We start from the raw sequence: 26,488 nt of genomic DNA on the forward strand, positions 1-26,488 counted from the left end.
TGTTTTAAGCAAAGTGCTCAAGTGAGAATTCATGATGAGTTCCAGTGATGCTCATATAACAGTAAACCTTAACTATGAGAAGATGAATATTACTGTTTAGTACTTCTGTTAAACCAGGATGGAAACTTATTTGCCACATCACATTGACTATCATAGACTGCTCTTAATAATAATGGTGTCAGCCAGTAGGAGGCTTAAGTGCCAACTTCAGATAAATTTTATTATATTGAGTATTTGTCTCTATGAAAACTCTCTAAACTTTGAGCATAATGAATGCAGATATGTTGAATGCTTCACTATTACAGGAGAATAATATAATATACACACTTAAATTTACAGTCACAATTATTTAATGAACTGTATGATATGTACTGCATTGGGTTTCCCTTAAGGCTATAATATTCCATTTTAAGCAAAAAAAAAAAATGTTACAGAAACATACAGTACTAGTTTAACTCCTCCTGATTAAATTTTTAAATGCTACTATTTTAAAATAAAACCTTGATTCCTAAATTTCTTAAATACTAACTGCTGATTAAATATCTGCCATGAATGTTTGCCATTGCTATTCTCTCCCTGGAGGTGTTTTTGTTGATGTTTTGGTGACAGAGCTTTTTAAAGTAGTCTTTTTAACCACTAATATTTGCGTGGGGGGGCGGGGTCTCTGTTTCAGCTGATGTAAACTTTGCTTTGGAACTCAGTGACCTGAGACACCGGCATGGTTTCCAGATAATCTTGGTACATAAGAACCAAGCTTCTGAAGCACTCTTGCATCATGCTCATGAGCTTATCAGATTTGAAGAATTTATTTCAGACTTGCCACCAAGGTTACCATTGAAAATGCCAGTAAGTGACTGACTTTTTTTTGTTGCATACATTGTAAAAAATATGAAGTATATATTGACCTTTATTTCCCTGATTGTGTGAGAAGTAAGTGAATATCAGGACACTTCTCAGCAAAACTGCTATTTCTCATAAGGCTGTAACTTTTTGGAATTAGTCTTAATTTCAACTGAACACCTGAGCACTAATCCCTAATCGTTAAATGACCAATATCTATTTTTATTAATGACTTATCTAAAGCTTAAGATTCATTAAAATGAAATAATAAAGCAGAAAAAATAGCAATCCAGTTAAAATTCTCATTGTTTACCTAATGAAATGTGCATTTTGTATAAGTTTGTTAAACTTAAACACTGTTTCTCTTTCAGTGCTAAAAGCAAGCAGTGTCGGAATGCACTTGTATTTTAAGATGGTATTTCTGTGTTTTTGTGATATAAACAAAAGATAAGAAATGTGCCGTAACAACTTATTTACTCTAGACTGCCTTGATTTTTCTACCTCGTGAATGTGATGTCACCATCTTAAAGAAAAGGCCCCTTTAAGGGAAGATTTCATATAAATTAAAGAATCTCTTTAACATCAGGAAAGCTGATGATCTAGATTCACATCATGGCTGGTATATTTGGTGAAAATTCTTTCAAGTTAGGCTGGATGGCTCTTCCTTTGAGAATTCTCCCCTCTCTTCTTTCCCTTCCAAATTAGCCCTTTTGCAATGCAGTTTCATCCTTACAGTCTCACTTGGAAGGGTTATGAAACACTCATGAAGGAGTTAAAATTAATTTTAAAGTATTCCTGCTGGAAAGGAGTACTGATCTAGAAAGCAATGATAGATGTCTTGTTTTTATTATCCACCCACCTCTTTATTTGTAACATGTTCAGTGAGCAACCTGTTGGCCTCATCCTCAATCTGCTGGGCTAGGTATAGTGAATTTGTAATAAGGCTGATGGCAGTGGAGGCTGAACTCATTAGATGACTTGGCATGGAAGGAGCTGTGCAGTTTTGGACTGTTTCCACCCCAGTTTAAACACCAGCTCTTTCATAAGTTTCTAAATGTAGCTACATACATAAAAATATCTGTTTCCTGAGTCACTCAGATCTTAATAAGGGTGAAGCTATCATCCAAGAATGGGTGGGAAAGCAATTATTTTCTTAGTTTTGCATATTTGCACTTCTTGAGTAGGATTTTATCACTATTGGTAATCTTGTGGTATTGAAGCAGCAATTCCCAATTTCATTCCAAAACATCCCTCTGTATTTCTCAACTTTTTTATACCTGTTTCTCAATTCTGTGATTGCTATTTCTTCCGTTCTCTCCTCTTCCTATCATTGCAGTACCCATAATTTTCTGAATGCTCCAGCTAATGGGATGACTGCTATTCTGTGATGGGGTGTACCAGGCATTCGCTGACCTCCGCCAGAGGCCCCACTGTCTTGGCACACCCAACCATAAGAAGGTGCCCTGCTGGAAGGCAAGAGCTGCAAGTTCAGAGTTGCAGTGGTTGTCTAGAGAGGCTTCCCATGATCAGCTGCATGCGGAACTAGTGAGAGTTGGTCCTCCGGTACCTAGAAGGGCCAGGAGCAGGCAGAGACCTATTGGTGCCCAGCAGGCCAGATAAAAAAGAGCTGGCTGATCGTATTGGGGCCAATGCTGGGTGAAGTCAGCACAGGGAAAGAATACCTGTAACACCATGTCCTGGGGGTTCTCTTGTGGCAAGTGTACACTACAGTATAGACTCCTCTGAGGCAATGTTGCTCAACCCATAGTGTGATCCTCGGGTGGATTGTGATTGGGTACTTACTGGTTCACAGCTGGCAGTTTGGAAAGGGGGTCAAAAATCACTTGGCTGCTAGGACCCAGTGAGAGCAGGGCAGGGAGGGAATGCCTCCTGCTGCTACTGCTCCCCTCCTATCCACAAACCCAGTACCTGTGGAGCTGACTCCACAGGCTTCAGAGTGGGCAGAACGGCAGAGAAAAGAAGCAAAACCACCCACCTGGTAGCCAGTACTCCTCCAGCCATGGTATCTGTGCCCTGGTACACTACCTTGTTCTGCAGCACCCAAACCCTTCCATTGTTTCTTTCCATGATGCAAATTCCATAATCCTGTGCATCCAGAAATGCCTCTAGGTTATGATGGGTCATGAGACTTTTCACCAATTTTTGGGTTGCAAACACAAAGAATGAGAACCACTGTTCCAGGGCCGTGATTGGTACTGTACTAATCAACCAGTATGAGTCTTAATAGCTGCTGCTTCTCCTATCCTTCAGTTATATGGGAGTTGAAGGCTTGAGACTTCCTGAACCTGGATCTCCCACCTGAGTTAAATCTTGAATAACTAATCCTTTCTCTTTGGTCGTGTTACTTCCATGATTGAATTTTGGAACAGTAGAAAATAACCTAAAAAGTAGTATCTGATATTTTAGATCTTGGTTTATTAAATATTTCAGTTCTTGCATGACAAAGTCCTTACATGACCTGCTTAACCAAATAAAATCTGTTTTGTTTTTTTCCCCAACAGTCATGCCATACACTGTTATATGTTTACAACCTGCCAACGAACAGAGACAGCAAAAGTGTCAGCAACAGACTCAGGCGTTTATCAGATAACTGTGGAGGGAAGGTGCTGAGCATTTCTGGTAGCAGTGCAATTCTCCGCTTTTCAAACCAAGAAAGTGCTGAACGTGCTCAAAAGCGAATGGAAAATGAAGATGTGTTTGGCAACAGGATTATTGTGTCTTTTACCCCCAAAAACAAGGAACTCAATGAAACAAAAAATTCAAACTGTGTTGGAGCTGAAAAGGTGAAGTCTCCAAAAAAAGTGAACAAGAACCCAAAACTGTGCCTCCTCAGCAAAGATTCAAATGATCAGTCTTCCAATGCCAAAACCACTGTGGGAAAGGGATTGCAGATGCATGGATCTGCTACAAAACCCACAAATGTTAAAACATTACAGGTACCACCATTCTTCTCTGTCCTGCTGTGTTCTTGCTCATGTTTCCAGATTTGTCCCATTCCCCTCCTTTTATCTTTACCTCCCTGTGCTAGCATGACTTTAATCAGTGGAGGGAAGATGGGTGGTGCTTTCTCAAAAGGAGTATAGAGTTTCACTTTCTGCCTTCTCCTCGCATCCATATCTGAGTGCCAACAACTTTTACTAACCAGGGATCCAAATCTGGTTCTTGTTCTCTATATGTGTTTTTAGGTATACTTTGAAAGAGAACGAGCCTTTGCTATTTTTGAAAAATTAAGTGTGCACAGAACTTAATACAAATTGCAGTGAAAATCTGTACCTCAATATACTGTTCTTCCTAGCATTATTTCTAAAAAACATAATGCACCCTGGCTGCTTCTAGAAAGTCATGCCTTGGAGTTTAATTTTATTTTACATTTAATAAAGATGGAAGATTTATGAAGAAAAGGAATAGTAACTTTTTAGTGGCTGATTTACCTTTGTGTTTTACTCATTTTAAGGAGCTGTGCCGCCTTGAATCAAAGACCATCATAAAAATTGAAAACCAGCAAGACCAGTTAAGAGAGACTCACACACAAAACTCTAATGCAGCAAATCTTGTGTGCTTGGCAACCAAAAACACAGGAATAGGAGAATTGACCTATAAATGCAGTCAGAAGTATGTTAAGGAAAAAAATTATGTTTTTAAAGTTCATTCATATAGTAAAATTGAGCTATTCAATTATGATTATTATTTTTTTAATAGAAAAGACATGCCCGCTTCTAGAAGCTCTACCAACTCTCCTATAGAGAAAAAAGATAAAGATGCAGTTGTATTCCAGGTCAGCTACCCATCTGCTTTCAGTAAACTGACAGCATCAAGACAGCTCAGTCCTCTGCTTATGTCTCAGAGCTGTTGGTCATCCCGGTAAGTATCTGTATGATGTAGCATCATCTCCTATCTGGGAGATGGAGTCTGGGGTTGGTGTTAGGCTATTTCCAATGTATAAGTAAACAGTTTCATATATTTGTATGTGGACTGAAATACAGCAGATTTACATTGTGGCATTGCTCAACCTTAGATAAGGATGCTCATCTGGTAACACTGTGGTAGCAGCTAACAGGACTGAATTTAAAAACAAGACAGGACAGACTACCTTTTTAATTAAACTTATTTTGCTGGTAAACAGAATCATCTGTTCCCTGTAATCCTTATCTCCTTGGGGGGGAGGTGTGGCAGAATTCACAGTATTTCAGAAGCATTCAATTTCTTAAACATTTGGGGCCTAAACTTGCAGAAGTATTTAGGTGCCTAGTGGGATTTAGGTGCCACAGACACCTAAATATCTTTGAAACTCTGGTCCTTCGCTGCTTCTAGATTGTCTGAACAAGTATGACTCACTCAACACACAGTAGAAAATACATTTTATGGACAAAAATTTGTATCCAACCTCAAACCTTATGCTGTCCATGTTGATCAGTCTTGAGACAGATTGTAGAGTTTTTCCAGGAATGTCTTTGAGATTTTAATCCTTTTTCCCTTAAAGGAAAAAAGCAAGTTTTCAGCGTCTGTGTTTAGCCATGTAAACTAAATGGATATGTACCAAAACCAAAATGTATTGAGATTTGCAAATTTATTTACTTAACCCATGCTTAGAATTTTTTTATTTGCACTTTTAACATACATATATCAACAGAGAGACAATTGTATAATTGTCATATTTATTGAATAATACTAAAATGTCTTTATTTTAATTAGGAGTATGTCTCCAAACCTCTCAAACAGATCATCTCCACTTGCCTTTAATATGGTAAATCACACCAGTGGTACAGACTGTCCCGATCCTTTTGCAAATGGTGCAGATATTCAGATCAGCAATGTAGACTACAGATTGTCCAGAAAGGACCTGCAGCAAATTCTGCAAGAAATCTTCTCTAGATATGGCAAGGTAAAGGATAAAATCCCTTTGAGTTCTGTTTACCGGTTCCTCAAGCCTGTGTGCCCTACTTTTGAGGTACAGACTACAGCTATCTAATGATACCAAGTTCGGAGTGCCAATATTTTAAGGTATTTCTTGTTACCATGCCATAATATATCTTAACTTAGCCATTTCTTTTGTGTATAGTTTTATAGGTCTGTGCACTAAACGCTTTGTATGTAAAACTCTAAATGGAACTCATGTTTTTGCTTCGTTGGGAGAACAGAATTTTGAAAATGTACATCCAGGGTCACTGGAAGAGTTAAATTAATACTTTGAGCTATCCCATGTGTTTTAGATAGCTCAAAGCATTAATTTAAATAAATAAATGAAATAAATAAAAAACCCCTGAAAACTTCGGTTCGTCATGTCCGCTTCAAAATTTAAAATATACAGTCTAAATATTGAGGTGAAATTTTGAATCGCTATAAAAATGACTCGAAACAAAAGGTAGATGTTACTTCACTGTCAATTCTAGAAAATAAAACTTCAGGGAGAGACCATTTCTGTGACTTCCCCTTAATAACATCTTTAAAAGAAACTATGCGTAGACTTTATGGTAGTAACATAAAATAATTTGACACTTCTCAAGTATACTTTTCTATATCTAAAGATGACAATTGACTCAGGTTAATCTTTTGTGATGAATTTGTATGTTCATTTTTTTTCTTTCAGGTAAAGAGCGTGGAGCTCAGTCCTCATACGGATTATCAGTTGAAGGCTATAGTTCAAATGGAAAATCTACAAGAAGCAATCAGTGCTGTCAACAACCTTCACAGATACAAAATTGGCAGCAAAAGGATTCAGGTCTCCCTAGCTACAGGAGCTGCTAATAAATCTCTGTCTCAGCTTAGGTAAAAAGCAGCCTAGACCACTGTTAGATGATGTCTCCTGGCTAAGGATTGTTCCTGTAGCTGTCAAACTAAAAATACTAAGTGAAAGAAAACTGGAAACAATATAAGCAAAATATAGCTTGTGCCAGCTGATTAAAGTTCATTAGCAGATGTAACATTTAGATAAGATGAAAAAAGTCTGTCTTATTGTATTATTTGGGTCAACACTACCTACATTTAAGCAGTCTAGAAACTCCAAATAAAGTCTGAAGGTACCAGATCTTCATGTAGAAGCATCCTTCTCCTGGGATCACTTCCTTAGCTGCACCTTTATCACCCAAGTCACAGAGAAAAGTTAATTATGTTCACTTCTAAAGTAAATGGTATTCAGAAACTTTAGGATATGCTTATTCAGTTAGTGTAGGCAATTGACATTAAATCTCACAAATCCTTTTCAGTCATTTAACTTTTTTGACCATCAGTAAACCTAGATTTTATACTTGTATACAACTCAGATTTACTGCAAAGAATAAGGACAGGTTTCAGAGTAGCAGCCGTGATAGTCTGTATTCGCAAAAGAAAAGGAGTACTTGTGGCTGTAGCTCACGAAAGCTTATGCGCAAATAAATTTGTTAGTCTCTAAGGTGCCACAAGTACTCCTTTTCTTTTGCAAAGAATAAAGATGCCAGAAACTTTTTTTTTTTTCTCCAAGGAAAAGTTGTATGAGGAGAGTACTCCCTTTCACCGCATTTTATTGTGTGACTAAGTTCACATGTCTAAGAAACAAACACCTAAATATGGTTTTGTTGTGGGTTTTTTGTGTCTTTGCTCTTTTTAAGATACAGCCCTTCATTTTATTTATGGAAGATTATAGACCTAGAAGGGTGATAGGATCCTAATAGGAGAGGAAGTATACTACTTCAATATTGCATCATATACTTTTTATGCTGAAAGAAATCATTGGAAGGAAAAATATTTATTTTGTCGCACAAAAAAAGCTTGGTTTGAGGAAAAATGGTGTTCATTAATCCTTGAAATTTTTGGGGAGAGGGTTGATTTTTTTAGCAAACTAGTTTTTGTTATCACATATAGTTGACCATTTTATTAATTCTCATTATTGCATTGTCCTATTCTTAGTTTCTTCCTGGCCAAACCATCTCTTAATATTATGAAGATTTAATCCAAATTGATAACTTTTAATGATGTAGACTTAGTATTACTTTGCATAAATATTTGCTGCTTACCTTATATGCAAGATTTTCAATAACTCCTTTAGAAAAGTTTCAGAGTAACAGCCGTGTTAGTCTGTATTCGCAAAAAGAAACGGAGTACTTGTGGCACCTTAGAGACTAACAAATTTATTTGAGCATGAGCTTTCATGAGCCACAGCTCACTTCATCGGATGCATTCAGATGAAGTGAGCTGTAGCTCACGAAAGCTCATGCTCAAATAAATTTGTTAGTCTCTAAGGTGCCATAAGGATAAGGAATTGGCTAAAGGGGAGACTACAACGGGTCCTACTGAAAGGCGAACTGTCAGGCTGGAGGGAGGTTACCAGTGGGGCACGGGTCACTTGAGGGAGGTGCTCTGCTCCTTGAAGTCTTTAAACCACGATTTGAGGACATCAGTAGCTAGACATAGGTGAGGTTTTTTCATAGGAGTGGGTGAGTGAGATTCTGTGGCCTGCATTGTGCAGGAGGTCGGACTAGATGATCAGAATGGTCCCTTCTGACCTTAGTTTCTGTGAATCTATAAGTACTCCTTTTCCTTTAGAAAAGTCTCCTTGATGATGGAATTAGAGGGCAGGAGTCTAATACTTGTGGTTATATCCTTCTCTGAAGTGCATTGACCTCCATGGTGTTGCCTGGATATAACAGAATTTGTACCACAGCCTCCTTATACCTAATGTCCAAAAGTATTATTCACAGATGTAATTTAAGTGCATCCTAATTCCTGCCTTTAAGTTGTGTTCCATCATTTTCAGCTGTCAAGAATGCCAGTGGGTTCTGCTCACTTAAATACTTTTTCTTGATTTGAGATCATAGTAGATTGAAGAGTCCTAGTGTTCAATATTCATTTTTACATGTGAGGGGTTTAAACTAAAGGCATCCTCTTACTTATACCATTTTAATACTATTGACTTTATTAGAATTACGTGATGTAATTTAGTAATGAAAGAATTCCCTATGTCTGTAAGTGAAGAAACTGAATATTTGAATGCTACTAGAGATTACATAGATAATTTAAATATAAATAAATATCTTAAACTTTCCTAACACTACAAAATTATATTTGCAGCTCAGAAACAATGTCCATTCTTCAGGATGCTCCTGCTTGTTGTCTGCCTATATTCAAGTTCACAGAAATATATGAAAAAAAGTAGGTTTTAAATTGCATTTGTTTTAAATTACTCTTTTCAGAAATTCACAATTCTTGTACAGTAAATAACTTTTTGCTCCTGTATCAGCCTCTGCATACACAGTATATTGCAGAAATATTTTTAACTGGGCTCTCATAACTAGTTTTTTAAAATCTCTTTAGTTTGGCTTCTTCTAAGATGGAAACTCATGATTTAAATTAGCCTATTGGTTAATTTTGAGTAGCTTGTAATCTACTTTTGAATTATTTCTTACACTGTGGTTCATTATTGCATTCTGTTACTGAACATTTGTTTAGTTTTTTATGTTGAATGTTTATTTTTATGAATAAAGTACACTTAAATCTTTTCATTTTAGATTTGGACACAAGTTAATCGCATCAGACCTGTATAAATTAACGGATACTGTGGCAATCCGTGACCAAGGAAATGGACGTTTGGTGTGTCTCTTACCCAGCAGCCAAGCCCGACAGAGTCCTTTAGGATCATCACAGTCTCACGATGGCTCATCAGCAAATTGTAGTCCTATAATATTTGAAGAACTGGAATATCATGAGCCCATTTGTAAGCAGCATTGTCTGAATAAAGACTTTAGGTAGGCTGCGTATGAAATAGGTTTGGGCGGGGGGTGTTAAACAGAGAAAAGATGGCTTATCAAATTGATTTGTCCTTATACTAAAGTTGTACCTTTTTAAAAAAAAAAAAATGAACCATCTTTTGAGATGTATATCTTTTATAGCAGTTTTAATCACTGTTGCATATTAAAAGCTGAAGTATCTGATCCTAAGGCCTGATCAACAAAAGAGCAGAGATGGCACAAAATCCATCTTCAAATCAAAGTTAATATCATGGTTTAGTGGTATCATCTGTTTGAGGATGTGGTGTTTATGCATTGCAGCCTAATTACTGAAGATAAAATATGCTTGTTACGTTGAGATTGAAATGCACACCTCAAACCCATTGTTGGTTAGAGGGGAATTTTTTTTGTTAGCGGTGAAGAAGAATTGCTTAATTTTTCACTGTGACTATAATTGTGAAGTCTTTGATAATTCCACTTAATTTACTCTCTAGATATCTTTAATCAGTTGGCAGCCCATCGTGACCTGAAAACTTCACTGTTATCTCAAAGTTAAACTTTGAGCAAATTTCAGTGACAAATTGTGCAATTTATAGGATTAGTTGTCAACAACCAAAGTTGGTAACAGAGCACTCGCTGATAGTGTGCAGATAGCTGACTGGTTACATGGTGTTGGCTCTCCTCGTATCCAGCTGCTAAGTCACAGTACAACAGCTTCAGTAAAAGTATATGAAATGTTTTCCTAATTACTCCTGGGTGAATTCTGTGCCAAAAAATGTTAAAAAGCTACATACAGTATTTGGAAATTGGCAAAATTCTGCATATTTTATTTGTCAATTGGCAAGATAATGCAATATAATCACATCAGTTTCATTTATGTTGGTAATTTATTTCAAAATACCTGTCAACAAGTATGTCTGTGACAATACAGATGACAAAAAATGGAAATGTTTTTTTGACAAATAGATTCCTGACTAGGCAAATTAATACATAACTGAGTAATAATTCGTTTAAACTACAATACAGAAATGTATTTCCTGCACAGCAGAACAAAGGCTTGGGGGAGTCAGGGGTAATAGAAGAGCTGAGAGAAGAGAGGGAAGTAATTGCTGGGAAGAAGCCTGGGAGTGAATCTGGAGGGTTGTTGGGTGTGGGTGGGAGAAGTATAGAACAGGGTGGATTTTTTTAGTTTGGGTTTTGGGGGCAAAGGAGGGGAATTGTTAGGGAGTTCGGGAGCCTCTCCCATGCAGACCCTGGCTAATCCCTAGCCTCTCCCATTCAGTCAGGCACATCTGCCCGGTCTCCATTTGTCCCTGCACCCTCACTCCCATTGAGCCCCTGCCCTAGTCTATCTCTCCCCACCCGCTAGCCCTTCTGAAACCCAGTCTGTGAGACTCCCCAGCAATCCCATGTTCCCTGCTGTCTGTTCTGTCACTCCCCCCCCCACATATCCTGTGCCTCCTCACCTGGCCCCAAGGTCAAGGGGCTGAGAGGAATGCAGCCTCTCCTCCCCCCCATCAGCTGCTCACTATGCAGGTGAGCCAGCTGCCCTCTGTTCTGGTATCACAGCAGCCTCTGGTGGGGGGGGGGGGAAAGGCGCAACTGCAGCACCTCACCGGCAGAATGTATTTTCTGCATAGTTTAAAAAAAAAAAAAAAAAAATCTGCAGTGGACATGAATTCTCACATACGCAGTGGAGCAAAATCCCCCCAGGAGTATCTAATGTTACTTCTCCATTTAAGCAATTGCTGTAGTTGACATATAAATATTTTGTGAACGGGAGGGGAGGTAGTCCATGAGACTAACCTAGTTTATACTGTAAAAAGTATGAAAACCCCCATGCTCTAGCTTTTTCTCAACCTTCTCTCCAACTAGCACCAGTTTTGTACCTATACACGCTTTTTTTCAGTTTGAGCATGATGTAAACATAGTTAAGTACTTCTCTCTTCATTACAGTGAACATGAATTTGATCCAGATTCCTACAAAATTCCTTTTGTGATTTTGTCTTTGAAGACATTTGCACCGCAAGTGCACAGTCTGCTGCAGACCCATGAGGGCACTGTGCCTTTACTAAGGTAAACAAGCTTAACTGTATTTCTTTCAATGTATGAATAGATCTCCTCTTTTTTTTAATTAAACTTTTATGAACACGCTGAAGTGCTGTTTCTCTCAGGTAACGGAGTTTTGGATACTTCAGCTTCATTTATCAAAAATTCTGGGAGCCGTTGAATAAAGACTGCTTTTATTGTGGATTAAAAGAATGTTTCCAATAAGATGTTTTGGTTTTGTTTTTTTAATTGGTTTCTTTTTTTAACGGCATACAAAATCTAAGTTGTGTCTTGGTTATGAAATATTCACAGAAAAATTTTGTTAATAGGATGTCTAAAAAGTTCTTTGGTTATGGTATGTTGTTCATACTATTTTAGTAATTATAATTTTTCTGTTCTTAACTCTTTTTTTTTAAAGCTTTCCTGATTGTTATATGTCAGAGTTCAGTGATCTAGAAATGGTGCAGGAAGGCCAGGGAGGTGTTCCCTTGGAGCATCTCATCACCTGTGTTCCTGGAGTTAATATTGCCACTGCCCAAAACAGCATTAAAGTTGTTAAGTGGATACACAACAAACCACCCCCTCCAACTACAGGTAGATATCGCTTTTTATCTGGCTTTTTATCTGCAACTGGGTAGCCAGCAGTAAAGGGCAGACTCAGTTTCGTTGTGGTTTTTATTTTTAATAGTAGTTAAATTATTTAGCATTAATACCCTTTTTTATTCAGTCTCCATAACTTTTTTTTAAAAAGTCTGTTTTTTTTAAAGTCTGTCTTAAAGAAAAGTTCTGTTGAATAAAAAGGTGCTCATATTAGTTGCATACAGTAAATTGATCTCTTATCAAAGGTTTTAACAGAAAATTTGAGTATTTAAGTTGAGTTTTCAGTGTATATTAACATTTCTAAAATTATTTAGATATTCCCTCATTTGTGGAGGAATAGTATTAATAAACTCTTAGTAACATGTCTGTCTGTCTGAAATGAACACCTCATTCTAAAAAAAATTTTCTCCTTCTAGATCCTTGGCTTTTGCGTTCAAAGAGCCCCATAGGTAACCCACAGCTTATTCAGTTCAGTAGAGAAGTGATAGATCTACTTAAAAGCCAACCTTCTTGTATCATACCTGTCAGTAAATTCATCCCAACATATCATCATCATTTTGCAAAGCAGTGTCGTGTGTCTGACTATGGGTATTCCAAGTTAATGGAGTTACTGGAAGCAGTGCCGCATGTATTACAAGTGAGTTCAATGGCACGTTCTTTATTTTATTTACACATACAGTCACAGCTTGAATCAGCTGAGTTCATGAGTGTGTCAGTGGTTGGCACAGAGTGTATTTTTTCAACTACCTTGTGAATTTCTACAAAGGAGATGGCTGTACCTAGGATTCAATTGTTTACCAGTTCATTTATTTTTGAGATTATATCCATGACCGCTATTATTGTGTTTTCAGATCTTATAAATATATGTAAAGTTCTTTTAGATCTAACTTTCACAGATTCCAAGGCCATAAGGGACCATTATGATCATCTAATCTGACCTCTTGTATAACGGAAGCCACAGAACTTCCCCAAAATAATTCCTAGAATCTATTTTTAGAAAAATAATCAACCTTGATTTAAAAATTGCCTCTGATGGAGAGCTTTGTTAAATTTTTCCAAAGGTTAATTACCCTCACGTTTAAAAACTTAGCTTTATTTCCAGGCTGAATTTCTATAGTTCCAACTTCTAGCCATTGCATCGTGTTATACCTTTGTCAGCTAGATTGAAGAGCATATTATCAAATATTTGTTATTCATGTAGGTACTTGTAAACTGTGATCAAGTCACTGCTAAACCTTCTTTTTACTAAGCTAAATATATGATGGTACACTCAAGGAGCTCAAACTTGAGGCTATTTAGTTAATTTTGAAGTCTTTTTTTTGTCTTCATGCTTGTGGTGTTCTCTTTAGCCGTCTTGGTTAGCTGGCTATTTGGATAATACTCTGACCTGCATTTAGACAGAGCAGAGCATCAGTATTACTAGTTGGGACTGTCTGAAACTGAGTAGTCCTGATTTTTATGAAGTAAGACTGACTTTGAGTGATCAGGGAATCCTATGCAGTCTTTTGGAAACATGTAGCTTTTTAGTGCAGTATGTTTGTTTGTTAACATTAGCTGGTCTTAGAGGAAGTATAGTATTGTGGATTTTACAACGACCTCCGCTAAATCACCCATACAGGAGGTATGTCAGTTCTCTTGGAGGAAGCGTTCGTTGTGCTTTCCTAATGATCCATGATTTGTTATGGAAGAAGTATATGGAAAGAGAGCCTTTCATAGTCATGCACTTGATATTTCTTACCACAGTCTGTTCCTCTTTTTACCTAAATAGCTCATAACATTATTTACTGTGAGGGGTGGCAGGAGGTCACAAGTGATCAGTGCTGAGAAATCACTGCTTGACTTTTATGCTGATAAGAGATTTATTGTTGTTTATGTTCTAGATTCTTGGTATGGGCTCTAAACGCTTGTTAACCCTAACATATAGGGCCCAAGTAAAACGTTTCACTCAGGACTTATTGAAACTTCTCAAATCCCAGGCCAGTAAACAAGTTATTGTGAAGGAATTCTTACAGGCTTATCACTGGTAAGTTGTTTTTGTCTTTTTACCAAATATCAAGACATCTGCTGTCCACATTTGCACCTGCTTTTCTTTAAAAGTGTAGTGTAAGAGGGGTTGGCACTCAGAATTCTAATACAGACACATGATACTACATTGTTGCCTTTTCATTGTGATGTTAGATTATCAGAAGGTGGAATTTATCAGATTTTAGAAATGATTGAAAATAGTCCATTATTACTATAGGAACTTTCTGGAATGCAGTGCAGCATTACTTTAGCACTTAATTTTTCAACTGTCTTAAAATTCTGCTACTTCAAATTGGGGTACCATATCTTGTTAACTTATTCCTTAAGGCATGCGCTTAAATCGTTAGATTTATTCACCAGTGTGTGGCATATTTGTAATGCAAACTAGCTTGAGAAAGTATGTCCTATTTTGTGGGGGGGTTCTTTTTGTGGAAAAGGAGAATGTCTTCTTTCAACCATGGGGGGGGGGGGAAAGAGGAGGGGGAAAAGGGGGGTTGCCCTGAGCATTTTTCAAACCAGTCTAATTTAGTAGCTCTAGCAAGGGAATCTGATTGATTGGGGGAGTAATAATGGGCAAAAATCCAAGGAGGAATTAGTGCTGTCTTCACATTGCCAGTAACATTCCATCTCTCTGATATTCTTAGATTAGCAGAATCTTTTTTAAATCAATCTCAGTACATTACTTTCCATAGTGTGAAGTCAGGAGGTAGCAGCTGGCACATGCCTTCCGGAGACTGTAGTACATGAAGTTTTATATATGGTAATTGCTGCCTTCTTGCAGTACAAGAAAATATGCCATGTTTGCTTGTTTTAGTTTGTCTTGTGGAAGGTTTGTTTTTTTGTTTTTAACTCCAAAGCTACTATATAAAATTCTGGATTAGTGAAGTAATGTTTGTTAAATTCTCATTTTTATCATGTAAGTCAGTCTGAGGCACCCAGTAGTTGGTATACATAACTTCACTCTTTATTCCACATACATCTGAAGCACCAGTGTATATGACTCTTAATTCTGAAGTCAATAGGAATATTTGATTTTGTGCACTTGATTTACAAATGTCTCCTGGGTTTATGGGTTCTTAAGTGCTTATGTCACTGGCAGTGTGAAAATACCTTTAGTTTCATTGAGGTGTGGGTTCTGTCTTGATAACTAATTAAATTTATATTTTTTTGTTTGTGCAAATTGCTAACTTTCACATTTAATTGTCCTGTGTAAAATACATCAACACTCTGAAATTGCTTTACAAATTTCTTCTTAAACTGTTCAGGTGTTTCTCTAAAGATTGGGATGTTACTGAATATGGAGTGTGTGAGTTGGCAGATATAATATCAGAAATTCCAGATACAACAATCTGTTTGTGTCAGCAAGACAATGAAATGATAATTTGTATCCCCAAAAGAGGTATGGCAATACCATCATTTTGATCTGTAAAAATTTTAGTTTATTAATTTATAAAAATCACATTCTGCCTTCACTATTGCCAGTATATTTTGTGTTCTCACATAACTTCAAATTAGCTAATTGGATAAAGCAAATCCAAATGGATAATTAAGATGTTCCTCTCCTCTCCTTTGACGATTTTTTTCTGTTCTTGTTGCCAAATTATGCCATTATATTATCATACTCCCATGACTAAAAGGTAGTTGTATATAATCCTAGCCATTTAAAAAGCAAAATTTCTGTAATGGAATAAATTGAATGTTATTAATGTTCTATTTTGTATTCATTTTGCTAAGTAATATTGAGTGTAGTTTAAACTTTGTGCAGGATGGCTAGAGGGAAAGAAATTGTTGGAGTATGAGACAAGAAAACTTGCTTAGTAAATACTGTACAGTGATTGCCACATGATTGATTATTTTACAAAGTAAATATGTAAGCATGGCAGAGACTTTCTGCTGTATTGGCAAGTTCTTCCAACAAAAAAATAATTTTTGTGGCTGATACAAAGGTAAAAATATGCTAATGTTGATGCCCTGTATTTTCTTTATATACCCTTTCTTGCCTTGTAAACTAACTATTCTGTGGCTGTTCACTTCATTTTAATGTCTTTCACTTTTAGAACGTACCCAGGAAGAAATTGAAAGAACAAAGCAATTCTCTAAGGAGGTAGTTGACTTGCTGCGTCATCAACCCCATTTCCGAATGCCCTTTAATAAATTTATTCCTTCTTACCACCACCACTTTGGCCGTCAGTGCAAACTTGCTTATTATGGGTTTACCAAACTACTTGAACTTTTTGAAGCCATACCAGATGTCTTGCAAGTAAGTTCTAGAAATTCTAAGGTATATTTAAGCATTTTTTTAGCTCTCAACTGAATAGACTAGTCTTACTATCATCGAGCTATTTCTAGGTAGTTAACTTCAGTAGGAGTTGTGAATTGTGTATCCGCTTGCACTTCTAGCCTTTCATGATTATACTTGGTTGGTTAGTTATATTTACTATTTTTCATAGACCATAGAATTTTTTTGTTTGTTTAAAGCAAACTATCAGGTTAAAGACTTAAAAAAAGCCCTTTGTTGTTAACCTTGAATTATTGAAACTGAATTTTAAAAATCTAGTTCACAATAAACTTTATTTACTTTCTCTATTTGACTTAGCTTAGACAATAAAAGCAGACTAAATTCTATAGCTTAAGTGAGGTTTATTTGATTGTCTCTCTTGAGGAATGTTTGTTAACTCTGCTTGCTTTCATGTAGATGTCTTGTGTAAAGTAGCTGAATCGTTATGTAAAATAGTTATATAAATACCCTTTACTGAATGCTAGTTGCAAACTGGGTTTTCCAGTCAGCTTAGGTAAGTAACTTCATTAACAAAGTGTAACTTCATTTTTCCCCCCCCACTTAAGGTATTAGAATGTGGAGAGGAAAAAATTCTGACGCTGACAGAGGTGGAACGGGTCAAAGCTCTAGCAGCCCAGTTAGTTAAACTGCTGCGATCTCAGAAAGACAACTGCCTTATGATGACTGATTTACTTACAGAATATAGTAAAACATTTGGTTACACATTGCGCCTTCATGACTACGATGTCAGCTCAGTTCTAGCTTTAATGCAAAAACTTTGCCACGTTGTGAAGGTAAACTGTTTTTAGTGTGGACTTTATTTAAAAAAAAAAAAAAAGCTTAGATTTCATGTGTTTGTAGAACCAAAGACATTAAATTCCCTGTCTAAACTGTTTTAAAATATCAAGATTGCATGTTTAATTTATATTTTTACCTTATTTCATTGCAATGGGAATCATTGGGTTTCCCCCTCCCTTTGAAATTCCTTTTGTGTTTTGCCGAGAGAATGGGTGCTTTGACTTTTTATGACTGAAAGAAAATAAACAGACCTGTAAACTGCTTTGTCTTATGGGGCACCAGAGACTATAAAACTGCTGCAGCAGAATTATTTCTAAGGTCAAAATATTTCCATGTAGAAAGCTTTTTTCTTTTACAGTTTAGATTATCTACTGAAAAATGTTTGTTAGGCCTTTTTGGATACAAACAATACCCATTTTATAGAACCCAGACTCATTCATTTTTCTTCTGTTTTTTAACATCAAAATTCTTCAGGCTGCTGACACAGAATCTGGTAAACAGATTCAGCTGATAAATAGAAAGTCTCTACGTACTCTGACTGCACAACTGCTGGTGTTGATGATGTCTTGGGATGAAACCACCTTTCTTTCTGTTGACGAGCTTAAAAGGCATTATGAAACTATCCACAGTGCGCCCCTTAATCCATGTGAATATGGATTTATGACCTTATCTGAACTCCTGAAGAGTCTGCCTTACTTGGTTGAGGTATGGAAGCTACTAGGAAAGCTGATTTGGTTTTTAGAACCATATTTAAAACTTATTCAGTTTATTTGGCTTTAGTTGTGGTACAGTATATGGTACTTCCTTGTACTTTCAAAGGATATTACTGTGACTAACAGAAGCATAAGTTTGTATGGTGACATTTCTTTGCTTTTGTGCAGGTTTTTACCAATGATGTGGCGGAAGAATATGTGAAACTTACAAATCTGTATTTGTTTGCAAAGAATGTGAGATCCTTGCTTCACACCTACCACTACCAGCAGATCTTCCTTCATGAGTTCCCAACAGCATATAGCAAATATACAGGAGAAGCGTTGCAGCCCAAAATATATGGATATAATAGTCTAGAAGAGCTCCTGGGAGCAATACCACAGGTCTGACGAACGTTATTATTGCATCATAATCTTAAATTAATTTAAGATTCCTGAATATCTTCAATAACAGTTTCTTAGAGCATTTAATTTAAATACATCATGCAACTGAAATTCTGCTTCATACTCTATGATCTGCTGCTATAGTTGCAAGGAAATTCATACTAGACTTTACATATTTTAACAATCTCAATTATGCTGAACTGGACTTGTCAACAGAGAGTCATATTCACTCAGTGTATTCATTGTTTGAACCAAATGCATATGTAAATAAAAATGCAGCAAAAAACTCCATAAAACCCCCCACTCCTTTATGGAGCAAAAATGTTGCTAGCATCCACCAAGTGAGAATTGACTGTTCCTATAGTTGCTAAAGAGAAACAATGTATTGCAGTTGCTGAGTTGCATATTTATTGTGCTAGGTTTACCTCCTAATGTCCCAGTAGCCATGTAACTTTGAACCCTTACTACTAATCTAAAAGCCATGGGAATGCCACATACTTGAATTCTAGTGTGGAATCTCAGATGTCAGCCTATTATCTTTGGTTATAAGCTTTTCAAGTAAATTAATCTTTTTTGAGAGCAATTTACAATAACAGCTCTCCAATCTGTTCTGAAAATATGGGGCTGAAAAATGCATGAGCGTCAGACATCCGGTTATGCTGTTTAGCTTCTCTCTTTATTTATCAAGACAAGAATTTTAATTGAGCAATCTAATGTGAATAGTCTGGTGGGTTAGCTTACATTCCTTTAGAAATGTTGTCATAGTGTGTGAGAAGTGGGGAGTAATATGGATTCGGTGTTGAGATTAGTGTGCGCACTCTGGTTAGATTGTACTTTTGTCTTTTAAATAGGTGGTCTGGATCAAAGGACATGGGCATAAGAGAATTGTAGTACTAAAGAATGACATGAAAAGTAAGTAAGCCAATTGAACTTCATAAATCAACTATCACACTGAAGTTTACAAGTATCTTTTTAGAAGTGATTAGAAACCAATGAACTTGCCTTTTTTTTTTTTTTTTTTTTTGAAGCTCGTTTTAGCTCACCCAGTTTTTCCCCTGCTGATCATGTGGATGATCATGGAAATCAACTTGCTGACAATAATGGACACATTATGGAGATTCTAGGATCCACTGCGTCAATGGAATTAAAACTAGGAACACCTAGTGATGGTAATGCAAACTTAATGTGTATAATAAAGTGGTTCAGTCTGCGGAGAAATACACAGAAAGCAAAGAAGCATGGGGAAAGAGCTGTGTGACTTAGTTATTGAAGTAAGCTTCTGTGATGTATGGAGTTTAAAGCTATCAGACTTCTTTCACGAAGGTCTTATACGTACATTCCTCTTCGTGAGGAGGAGCCTGTTTCTGTGCGCACCTGAGGTTTGATCTTCCAAGTTACTGAAAATCTTTTTCAGATGAGTTCCCTTAATTCCCTTTGTCTCAATGGAAGTTGAAGACAAGCTAAAGTGAGATTAAATGTAAATGACAGTGGCCCACTGGGGAATTCCACGAGCACAGGATTGTCTGTACCTTGACGCGCAGCTGTAGTACTGCCTTCTTTGCATATGATTTGCAGCGTTAGCTCTCCCTTGCTGCTGCTACATCTGCTAATAGCAGTACTAGTTTTGCTGGTGTAGTCTTTTTCCAGCTGCAGGTAGCCAGGAGCCTGTGCCTTGTTGCACAGACCTTGCCATGGTTACCAATTCCTTTGTCACCTCCATGCTAGATTACTGTAATGGAATGGCCCTTGAGACAGACGCTTTAGTTGATGTTGGAAGGAATACACTAAGATTATTTCTGTGAGGAGTAGGATAATATGTCTTGAACTCACTACCGATTCAGGGTATGTCTACACTACAGAGACAATGCTGGCATAGCTACGTTGCCATAGCTATGCTGGTATATAACCCTGTAGTGTAGACACAGCCTACCCTGATGCAAGGGGTTTATCCACTGATGGAAGGGGTTCTCTACCTCCTTGAGCTACAGTGGAAGCATTCTTCTGACAACATAGCTATGCCTACACTGGGGGTTAGGTCAGCATCGCTCTGTTGGTCAGGGGTGTGGATTTTTTCACACCTATGATAGATTGACATAGCTACATCCAACTTTTACATGTAGACCAGGCCTCATTCAATATGCAATTAAATATGTTCTTTAAGATCTTACCTGGTTAGGGATCAGTTCTTTAAGAGAACATGTCCTCCTGCAATGGTTGATAGGAGCTTGGTATTTCTACATGGAAATAGTGTCTGAGTGTGGCAGCTGACTTTCTTGCTTAAAGTTTTCTTCCTCTGGAACTTACTCCCTTGCCTTTTTCTCAGGGTCCAAGCTTGGCAAACGTCAGGTCATGTTACAGGGGCGTGGGGTGTGTCAGACTTGGGTCAAACAAATTTCACTGTGGGTTTAGTCTATAAATCCCCTTAGAGCATTTTGGCTGCAGACTTGGCATTTACCAACTATTAATATATTTATTATGGCGTTTAGATATTTAAAATTGGTGATATTTTGAAAGATCGTTTAATTTTTGCAGTTTCTAATCAAACTGAACAAGAACTCCTTTGCCTCACAAATACATCACCTGTTGACCTCTTGTGTGAACCAGTTCCTTCCTGCCTACCTTCCCCACAACTGAGACCTGATCCAGTCATTCTTGAGTCTGCAGACCTCATTCAGTTTGAGGAACGCACTCCACCTCTCTCTGGTAAGAGTTAATAGCCATAGGCAGGTATCTGGAAGCCAGGTAAACATTTACAGTGGCATGTAGAGTACGGACACTGCATGCCCAGCTAGAATAAGTATAAATAGCAATGTAGGTGGTGAGAGACAGGTTAGGCAAGTAGAGTACCCTGTGTGCCTGAATCCTCAGGTTATATATTCTACGTGGCTCTCTCCCACATCTACACTGCTGCTTTTAGCAGTGTGGTGTCCCATTGCCTCCCTACTGCCAGAGCCTTTCCCTGCTGGAGCCTTTCACTGTTACATGTAGCTTTACACATAGTGCCTGTACTCTACACCCCACCCGAAGTGCAGGCCTAGCCTACATGGTACTGATCAGACTTTACTGATAACTTTTTTTTAAAATTTGAAAATGAAACATCAAACAAATGGCTGATCATGATCCACTGACTTTTTGTGGATTTGCTTCCAATATATTGCACTTTATATGGAGGTGTTCCATCTGAAGCTCTCAGTGCTTTACAAACAATTAATCTACAGTGCTCTTGTGAGGGTAAATGCAGTATTTACATGAATCACTTCCTCCTCCATTAAAATCATTACAGTGGCACATGGCAATAGTTTAGCAACCTGCAGCAGCCCTTTAACAGAAATTTTACAGTACTTCACATGAAGTATTTGAGATGCTTATTGTGGTTTGTGAATTAGACCAATTTTGCAGATAGATAAACCCAGACAAATATTTAGTGTTAAAACCAAATGTCAAATTAACGGCAGAGATGAGAACTGAACCAGAGTGCTGTGGTTCTTAAATCTGCTAGTAACACTTCCGCACAGAGAGAACTCTTATCAAATGATTTTCCTGCATAGCCGTAAAAGAATCTGGTTTTGAAAGTAAAATATTTGTATATAATTTAGCTGTTTTATTTATTTTAGAGATGATGATTCTAACAGAAGAAGAAAAAAACAGAATTGTTACCACAGTAGCAAAAGGAAACTTGAGCTGTGGCCCTGTGGTATCTAGTGCCACAGAGAATTCTTCAGTGCCTCCCTATCAATCTTCTGAAACTCAGCTAAGCAAGGAAGCAATGGACAGCCCAGCCAAAAAGCAACACAAAAATAAAGTGAAATTGGCAGCAAACTTTTCACTTGCATCTGTAACCAAGCTTTAAAGTTTCTTCTGGTGTGAAAGACAAATACTATTGGACTCTGCACAAAAATATAGCTATTTGGTAGCCCTTACGTATTTTAATGAGACGGCCTAGAAGTCACTTAATTTGTATTTAGATGTATTCTGTGAAGATTTTGTTCTTTTTACACTGAACACAGCTATCAGCAGGGAAAACTATTTTTATTATTTTGAAAAAACTTCCAGTATTCATTAAATTATTCTTACCAAGTTTTACCACTCCCCTCCCCAATAAACCAATGGTGTTCAGTTACAGCAAAATATAATCTCAGCTAAAGTGGAATGGATTTTATTTTCTTTAAGCCTCATCAGTGGTGTAATCCTACATGTAGCATAATATATTCTATAGGCTGTTGCTTACTAATTGTTTCAGACAGTATTAATAAAATGCATGATCTGTCTTTAAAAGCCTGTTGAGGAATTTTAACCGTTACTGGATTGGAATGACAAAGTGTGGTGGGTTTTTGATTGTACTAAGGGGAAGCTTGTGTTATGTGCAACTTCTGGTGATTTGTAATTGCATTGTAATTCCTTTCATGTAAAGATGTCTGTAGAAGATTATGTGGATTTATTGCAAAATTTGTTTTAAATGTTTTGTGAAACTTTCAGTTCCGTTGAGGAGCTTTCTAGGAAGTTGAGGATGTTTTAAGCTTCCCTTTTATGTTTAGTTCCAGTTTGATGTGGATTGGGTTAAGGAAAAAAGATTGTCTTGGTGTCATGAGTTTAAAGTAAAATGAAGACACTCCATTGTGTCTGGAAATGAGGTTACTAGGAAGATTCCAATATTTCTAAAATATGCATTTAATGCATAAATTATGGATCATAGAGCAGGTGATGTAAAGTGCTATAAGATGGAAGGTATTGATGCTATTTCCACTTCTAAGGAAGGTTCTAGCTGTATGTGGAAATGCCAAGGTTATTCTGCTTAACCTTGTTTTCTATTTTTTAAGCATGGTAAATGGGAAGCTTACTCTTCGTCACATTTGTCTTTTAACTGTGTCTGTTTTTATTCTAATATTTACTTCTAGTGTTGGAAGCTATTTTCAGTTTTTTGTGGTATTTTGTGTTGGCTTTTGGAAAGGCCAGCCTTTGGAAGGAAGGTAAATCAGTGGGAATAACCTTATTTCTAGTTGGCTGAAATGTCCTGTGAGTGAGGCTTTATACCCATTTTGGGTAAACTTGGCATTTACAATGGGTTGTATTTGCCAGGCAGACTAAATTTCCTGTAAAACTGAAAGAATGTATACCTAAGGTTTTCCACTGGTTGAATGGTTTCTTTTTTAGATGGATTATATTTTGTAATGTACAAGAGTGATGGAAAGTGGGCTCAGATTTCATAGCCAGCAGTTGAAAATGCCACGAAATAATGGCTATAGACAGAATTTTACAAGTCAGATTTTGTTAAAAAATCTTTTAAATATAGCCAAGTATTACCAATACTAAACTCTATAGCCATTATGAATACAGGGAAACACTTGGAAGTTTTTCTGAGCATTATGGCACAGTGTTTGAGTCCTTATTAAACCTCTACAGACATAGTGTTATAGAAAGCAAAAACAGAATGTAAATTTTTTTAGAATGCTTTTAATAATTTCATGAGTTAAATGTAATAACATCTGCTATAACCTTACATAGATTTTGTAAGGTTAACAGTGATCATTTAGATCTTTGTTTCAGTAGTGTGTGCAAAAAAATTGTAAAAGTATATTTTCATGAGATGCAATTACAAGTCATCCAAAGTGCTAAGTAAACCAAATGATTGATGCTATAAAGGAAAAATTGAGGTACAACTCTGTACTATGTTTATGTGAATGTGGTGGTTATACCATTTATGGAGGTCAGCATATATATATATATATTTTTTTGATTCATGTGTAATTCTGATTAAATTGTTGTTTGAATGTAATAGAAGAAATTTTGGGGAAGTTGTGTTCGTAGAGTAACAAAATAGCCAATTGAATTGCAATATATTTTTTTATCCAAAGGGTTAATTGAATGAAGTGACTTGCAGATCCAAAACAATTAGGACCATGAAATTCTTTAATTTACAAATTAATTGTACTAATTTAGATTCATGTCTGTTTAAAAAAAAAAAAGTGTCACCCTCAGCTTACATGCACTATATCTTCTCGAGGTGGGAGGAGGAAAAAAAATGTTTTTCATAGCTGTCTATTTTGTTAGACACTTTCTTTTGTGACTCAAGTGCTGTTTTGTGTGTTGGGACCAAACAGTTGTGTCAATAAAATTTTCAAGCAAGCATATAACTCTTGCCTTATTTACCTAAGAACAGACAAATATCGTAGAATTCTTGTTTATTACCTTTCCCCCCCCACTCACACTAAGTTCAGTCATCCCGGCAAAGTAAAGCAGTAAAACATTTGTTTTGTAAAAACCCAGATTAAAACCAACAACAAATCTTCCCATGGAATTCTTTAAAATTCCAATTTAGATATAAATATATTCCCTCTGCAGTTTTTGAAGAGCTGTATGAACATACCAGAAGTCCTGAAATTTTACTAGTCTAGATTTTTAAAAACATATGTTTCTTTTAAAGAAACCTCCTCAAATGTTTATATGCTATTGGCACAAAGGCTGCTTCATATGTCCTGAATGAATAAGCACTACTTTAAATAATAAAGTGAGCAATTTTAGTTGCAGCTATTTAATTCAAGATTAATAGAGAACTTGTTTACCTGGGTACTGTATACAAGATGAATGCCATAAATTATTGCTCTTAAATGGGGGAGAAATGAAGGTGGATAGAAGCAAGAGGATTCTGTAAAAGTGCTGTTGTAGTTTAATGAAAACTGCAACCTCTGTTCCATAATTACAATCACATCCCCTCTTTTTTTAGGGTTGCCAACCCTCCCAATTTTGCCAGGAGTCTCCTGGAATCAGGCTCTATCTCCTGGACGCTACTGAAGCCAAACCGGGAGATTTTAGGCTGCTAAACGTCTGGCAGCGCTAAGGCAGGCTCCCTACCTGCCCAGGCTCCACGCAGCTCCCAGAAGTGGCTGGCACATCCTTCTGCCCGGGGGTGGGGGAGGCAGGGGGCTCTGCATGCTGCCCCCACCCTGAGCGCCAACTCCACAGCTCCCATTGGCCAGAAACTGCAGTCAGTGGGAGCGGCAGGAGTGGTGCCTGCAGGCAGGGGCAGTGTGCGGAGCCCCCTTCCCTCCCGCTCCAGGGGCCAGACATGCCGGCTGCTTCTGGGAGCAGTGTGGGGCCAGGGTAGACAGGGAGCCTGCCTTAGCCCCGCAGCGCCACTGATCGGGAGCCGACAAACGTAAGCGCTGCCCAGCCAGAGCCCACACCACTCACACCCTCCCACATCACAACCCTCTGAGCCCCTTCCAGAGACTGCACCCCCTCACCACCTCTTGTACCCTGCCTCCTAACCCTGAGCCCCCTCCCACATCCGAACTGCCTCTCAGAGCCCACCACACAATCCATTGTCTACAGCCAAGCTCCAAGATAAAACCGCATTTGCTCCAACCCCTCAGATAGAGACAAACACCTACACGATCTCTATCGAGCATTCTTACAACTACAATACCCACCTGCTGAAGTGAAGAATCAGATTGACAGAGCCAGAAGAGTACCCAGAAGTCACCTACTACAGGACAGGCCCAACAAAGACAATAACAGAATGCCACTAGCCATCATCTTCAGCCCCCAACTAAAACCTCTCCAGTGCATCATCAAGGATCTACAACCTATCCTGAAGGATGATCTCCCCCACTCTCACAGATCTTGGGAGACAGGCCTGTCCTTGCTTACAGACAGCCCCCCAACCTGAAGCAAATACCCAGCAGCAACCCCACAACAAAAACACTAACCCAGGAACCAATCCTTGCAACAAAGCCCGTTGCCAACTGTGTCCATATATCTATCCAGGGGACATCATCATAGGACCTAATCACATCAGTCACACTATCAGAGGCTCATTCACCTGCACATCTACCAATGTGATATGTTCCAGCAATGCCTCTCTGCCATGTATATTGGCCAAACGAGACAGTCTCTACGTAAAAGAATAAATGGACACACACGAGAGGTCAAGAATTATAACATTCAAAAACCAGTCGGAGAACACTTCAATCTCCCTGGTCACTCGATTACAGACCTAAAAGTGGCAATACTACAACAACAAAACTTCGAAAACAGACTCCAAGATACTGCTGAAATGGAATTAATTTGCAAACTGGACACCATTA

At 37.5% G+C, this 26,488-nt stretch overlaps 1 protein-coding gene across 4 annotated transcripts in view; it reads left to right on the forward strand.

Annotated features, from left to right (window-relative positions):
* The window catches only part of MARF1 (meiosis regulator and mRNA stability factor 1), a 35,351-nt gene extending 10,819 nt beyond the window's left edge, over positions 1-24,532 (forward strand). For 3 of the 4 annotated variants that reach the window (XM_043494127.1, XM_038419380.2, XM_038419381.2), the window contains exons 7-27: positions 674-846; positions 3,363-3,797; positions 4,316-4,473; positions 4,561-4,722; positions 5,554-5,743; positions 6,449-6,627; positions 8,905-8,985; positions 9,342-9,578; positions 11,517-11,636; positions 12,028-12,203; positions 12,626-12,846; positions 14,090-14,232; positions 15,500-15,633; positions 16,292-16,494; positions 17,079-17,306; positions 17,785-18,015; positions 18,192-18,404; positions 19,256-19,316; positions 19,433-19,573; positions 20,937-21,107; positions 22,019-24,532. In XM_043494127.1, coding sequence (XP_043350062.1) covers positions 674-846; positions 3,363-3,797; positions 4,316-4,473; positions 4,561-4,722; positions 5,554-5,743; positions 6,449-6,627; positions 8,905-8,985; positions 9,342-9,578; positions 11,517-11,636; positions 12,028-12,203; positions 12,626-12,846; positions 14,090-14,232; positions 15,500-15,633; positions 16,292-16,494; positions 17,079-17,306; positions 17,785-18,015; positions 18,192-18,404; positions 19,256-19,316; positions 19,433-19,573; positions 20,937-21,107; positions 22,019-22,254 — 3,893 coding nt within the window. In that variant the 3' untranslated portion in view covers positions 22,255-24,532. Of the gene's footprint in view, positions 1-673; positions 847-3,362; positions 3,798-4,315; positions 4,723-5,553; positions 5,744-6,448; positions 6,628-8,904; positions 8,986-9,341; positions 9,579-11,516; positions 11,637-12,027; positions 12,204-12,625; positions 12,847-14,089; positions 14,233-15,499; positions 15,634-16,291; positions 16,495-17,078; positions 17,307-17,784; positions 18,016-18,191; positions 18,405-19,255; positions 19,317-19,432; positions 19,574-20,936; positions 21,108-22,018 lie in introns of all 4 variants that reach the window. The other variant, XM_043494126.1, reaches the window with a different exon arrangement.
* Positions 24,533-26,488: the final 1,956 nt, after the last annotated feature.

The sequence above is a fragment of the Dermochelys coriacea genome, chromosome 10, assembly GCF_009764565.3.
Source record: "Dermochelys coriacea isolate rDerCor1 chromosome 10, rDerCor1.pri.v4, whole genome shotgun sequence".
Lineage (NCBI taxonomy): Eukaryota > Metazoa > Chordata > Testudines > Dermochelyidae > Dermochelys > Dermochelys coriacea.